At 33.2% G+C, this 4,187-nt stretch overlaps 1 protein-coding gene across 6 annotated transcripts in view; it reads right to left on the minus strand.

Annotated features, from left to right (window-relative positions):
- Window positions 1-406: 406 nt before the first annotated feature.
- Window positions 407-4,187, minus strand: part of LOC137633618 (uncharacterized) — an 871,256-nt gene continuing 867,475 nt past the window's right edge. For all 6 annotated transcript variants that reach the window (XM_068365880.1, XM_068365882.1, XM_068365878.1 and 3 more), the window contains 5 exons: window positions 3,805-4,187; window positions 3,122-3,264; window positions 2,101-2,260; window positions 1,356-1,565; window positions 407-698 (listed from right to left, as the gene is read on the minus strand). The exon at window positions 3,805-4,187 is cut by the window's right edge and continues 2,035 nt beyond it. In XM_068365880.1, coding sequence (XP_068221981.1) covers window positions 674-698; window positions 1,356-1,565; window positions 2,101-2,260; window positions 3,122-3,264; window positions 3,805-4,187 — 921 coding nt within the window. In that variant the 3' untranslated portion in view covers window positions 407-673. The remainder of the gene's footprint in view (window positions 699-1,355; window positions 1,566-2,100; window positions 2,261-3,121; window positions 3,265-3,804) is intronic.

Consider the following 4,187-nt stretch of genomic DNA (forward strand, 5'->3'; position numbering starts at 1 on the left):
ATATATATATATAATTTATATATATATATATATATATATGTATATATATATAATTTATATATATATATATATATATATATATACATATATAAAATAGATAGATAGATAGATTTGTAACATTCCCTTATAGAACTGAACTTTATGATCAGAAAGTGAATATTATAATCTAATCATTATAAACATAACAATAAAAGTTGACAAATCCCGAAAACAAAAGGTTTTCATGAAGAAATATTAAACATTCCCTGAAAATTGATATATTTATATATTTATATTTATACTTATATTTTTATACACACACACATACACACAGACATATATATATATATATATATATATTTATATATATATATATATATATATATACATATATATATATATATATATACATAAATATTACAATGACCTTTATAATCTAGAAGTGATCTATATATACTAACCATTAAGAAAAGGGAGACATACTTGAACCAAGGATATCATTGTCCTTTTAATTTCTTAAAAATAGTAATGTTATTATGTTATTTCCAAAATACCTGAAAATATATATAAAATGTTGTTGTTGTCCAACTATGATCATGATTATTTCCAAACACTTCAACGTGAATTAGATTTTGGAAGCTGTGACTCTTGCAAGAAGAACTTCCTTCTGTTCCGTTTCTTCTATTTTCCTTCTTCAGAAAAAAAAACTATTAGGTACCCTGTCGAATAAAGAAATACACAGAATAATAGTAATAATAATAATAATAAGAATAATAATGATAATAATAATAATAATGAAGAATGAAAACAATACCATTAAGAAATAGAGTTTGGATAAATTCAATGAATAAATCCAAAAGAAAACATAGGCGAAAATTACTATATTCATTATAGAAAGGAGTAATAATGATAATAAAGGAAAGGCAGAAGAAGAATATGATGAGAGTTAAAGGCAATGAGGAGATAATTGAAGGGAACACGAAACACTGAGGTGCAAACACACATGATCAGATAATTTTAACAGAATAAATGGATATAATAATGAGATGGAAATTGTTATAGATAACTCTCTCTCTCTCTCTCTCTCTCTCTCTCTCTCTCTCTCTCTGTATTTATATATAAATATATATATATATATATATATATACATATATATCTTCTTCAAAATAATAACTAATAATAAAAAAGCAAAAGCCAAATCTTAAAGAAATAAAATTTTGAGACTAGGCCTATAGTGAATACAGTATATTTATCCTGGTTCATCACCTACTGAAAGGTTTGGAACGTTGGAGAGAGAGAGAGAGAGAGAGAGAGAGAGAGAGAGAGATCCTACAACACCTATGAAGAAGAAGTATAAAATGAAGAAGCAAACTCACCATTCAACACCAAATCTACATCCGGTGGATTCCTTTGCCTTAAGAACCATCTCTCTGACTAAGGCTTCGTCATCTGGTCGTTCTTCTTCTGGGAACCAGATGTCGCCTCTCACCCTGACTCCCTTCAAGGAGGCGAGGAGTCCGAGGATGACCTCAGGGCTCCTCGTCCTCCCCAGGGAACACAGAGGAAACAGGATTTCCGAGAACGATCTGTTGGGAAGAAGAAGGAAAGGAATAAAATGGGATGAAATGAAAAGAAATGAAAAGAAGAAGAAAGGAAATGATGTCATCCACATTTATTCATTATTTTATGCTTTTATTGTTATCTTGTTTCGTTAAGATGGACAAGTGCATTCAGACACATACACGCACACACGCACGCACACAACTGTTTACTTGTGAATACTTCAATAACAATGGAGAGAGAGAGAGAGAGAGAGAGAGAGAGAGAGAGCGGCAGGGTGAGTGAGGGAGTGTGTGTGTTCCTAATTATAGAATGAAAAAAGAGAGCAACGAGGAATTACAACTGAGAAAATAGGCCTACGTCCTGTCAAAATATATATATATATATATATATATATATAATGTGTGTGTGTGTGTGTGTGTGTGACAAGACATAGGCCTATTTTCTCAGAGTATTAGATAAACTCAATAATGAATAATATAATAATATGATATAATGATAATTCTCTCTCTCTCTCTCTCTCTCTCTCTCTCTCTCTCTTAAGGAATGATGTCTCCTCACCTCCTTGCATCCTGTGGTTGCAATGTCCGAAGGATGTCCCCAGCCTTCTCGATGTCTTCTTCCTTGACGTCCCTGACTTCGACATCGACCCTTGGATCCTTCTTCAAGAAAGGGATGGGGCGACTGACGCTGCTGACGTCGTTGACACTGAAGAGAATAACTGAAAGAGAAAGAAGAAGAAGAAGAAGAAGGTTGAGTAAAATGATAATCAAAACTGAAAATTTTCTGTGTTTCTTTTTTAAGATTCTAAAGGAAAATGTCAAATGAGAATAATAATAATAATAATAATAATAATAATAATAATAATAATAATAACTGCAACAACGAATTTAGAGACAAAAAGAACTAATGTGTGTGTGTGTGCGCAAGCGACCATTGTAGCCACTCGCATAAGGAATGTCATCAGTCTCCTCATGAAACCCTCACATTATGAACTATCTAAATCAGCTCAGCCAATAACAACTCAGCTTCATTTAATTGGCCAAATTTCATTGGCCGATACCTTTTCACTTTCCTTTTGCTGATTGGTTCTCCCGTTCGGATAACTCCGCCCACTTCCTTGTAGAGAACCAATCAGCGCAGGAAGGGGGCGGAGTCAGAAGGAGCCGAGTTTGGCTGTGGGTGTGCCGATATCAGTTTCCTATTCATTACAATCATGATAATTTTGATTCAATTCTATCATTATTAATGAAATCAACGCCATAGAAATGAGACATTTCCTTTTAATATATGGAAGGAAAGAAATTAAAACTCAACATCGAAAGCTTTTATATCAAATTTGAATTAGATGAAAACAATATTTAAATTTTGTGGAAATAAAACCTGATTGAGACCTCTGAATATAATGTTCTACATCTATAGAGTAATAATGATGATAATAATGATGTTAACAATGATATTAATAATGATAACAACGATAATAACAGACTGAATGACAGGATGAGGATGAGGGAAAGGAGGCCAGGTATTGTAATGTCCCTCGGAGGAAAGGAACAGAGAAAATAATGTTATTAATACTTACCTAAAACTCCAATCTGTTTTGTCTTTTCCAAAGATCGACAGAAGGCGTCAAGGCTGGGATGGTCCTTGAAACTGACACAGAGCCATTCAATATTTGGAGGGATTTCGAACGTTGGGTCCCAGATGCCATAGTATTCCTCACAACTGTTCCAAAGAGAAGAAAAGAAAAGAAAGAAATAGTTATTGGATTTAATTGGGAATTTCATTATCAAGTTGATGATGATGATTATGATGATGATGATGATGATGATCATGATGATGATAATGATGATGATGGCAACGAAAACGAAAAGTGAAAAAAGAGTAATTTCGTGAAATATGGAAATTAATATCACCGAAAAATGAGAAAGTAAAATCGGGACTTTTTGATGTTTAGCCGACTTATTATGAGTCTAATTGTGACAATGATGATAATGATGATACTGACAATATAAAATATATTGTTTACAAGACTCAAGTTGATTGTTATACAAAAGGTTGTGACACTCTCTCTCTCTCTCTCTCTCTCTCTCTCTCTCTCTCTCTCTCTCTCTCTCTCTCTCTCTCTATTAGTAGGCCTATATGTGTGTGCTTGTGCATATGTTTGTATGTATGATCGTGTATCATTGTATTGTTATACAGATATTTGATTATTATATGTATCTTTATAATGTTCAAAATAACTGTCAAAAAATAATAACTTACTCATTAGTGAGTAGATTCTTGATTGACTCTCTCTCTTCTACGGTCGGCTCTGAATCTCCTATGAAATGGTTAGGTAGATATATCCTTGATGGGTTGATGAGATGCCGGTAAAGTTGCCTTTGTAGTTCAACTAACCCATCAGTGTCGAAAAGTTTTATTCTGATTTCAATTTCCTCTCTGTTTGGGAGAGGGGCATCTGTGGCTCTAAGGAGGGCAATGTACGCATCAATTGTATGATCTTCAATTCTGGTGTCTTTATCAAACAACTTGAACCTCTGTGCTATCCATCTTGCAGAAGAATGATCACATTTGATATTCTTCAAGACTCTTAGCACAGAGTCTTTGTCGTTCACTCCCGACCTTACTAGGAGTTCCAGTGCCTC

The sequence above is a fragment of the Palaemon carinicauda genome, chromosome 43 (assembly GCF_036898095.1).
Source record: "Palaemon carinicauda isolate YSFRI2023 chromosome 43, ASM3689809v2, whole genome shotgun sequence".
NCBI lineage: Eukaryota > Metazoa > Arthropoda > Malacostraca > Decapoda > Palaemonidae > Palaemon > Palaemon carinicauda.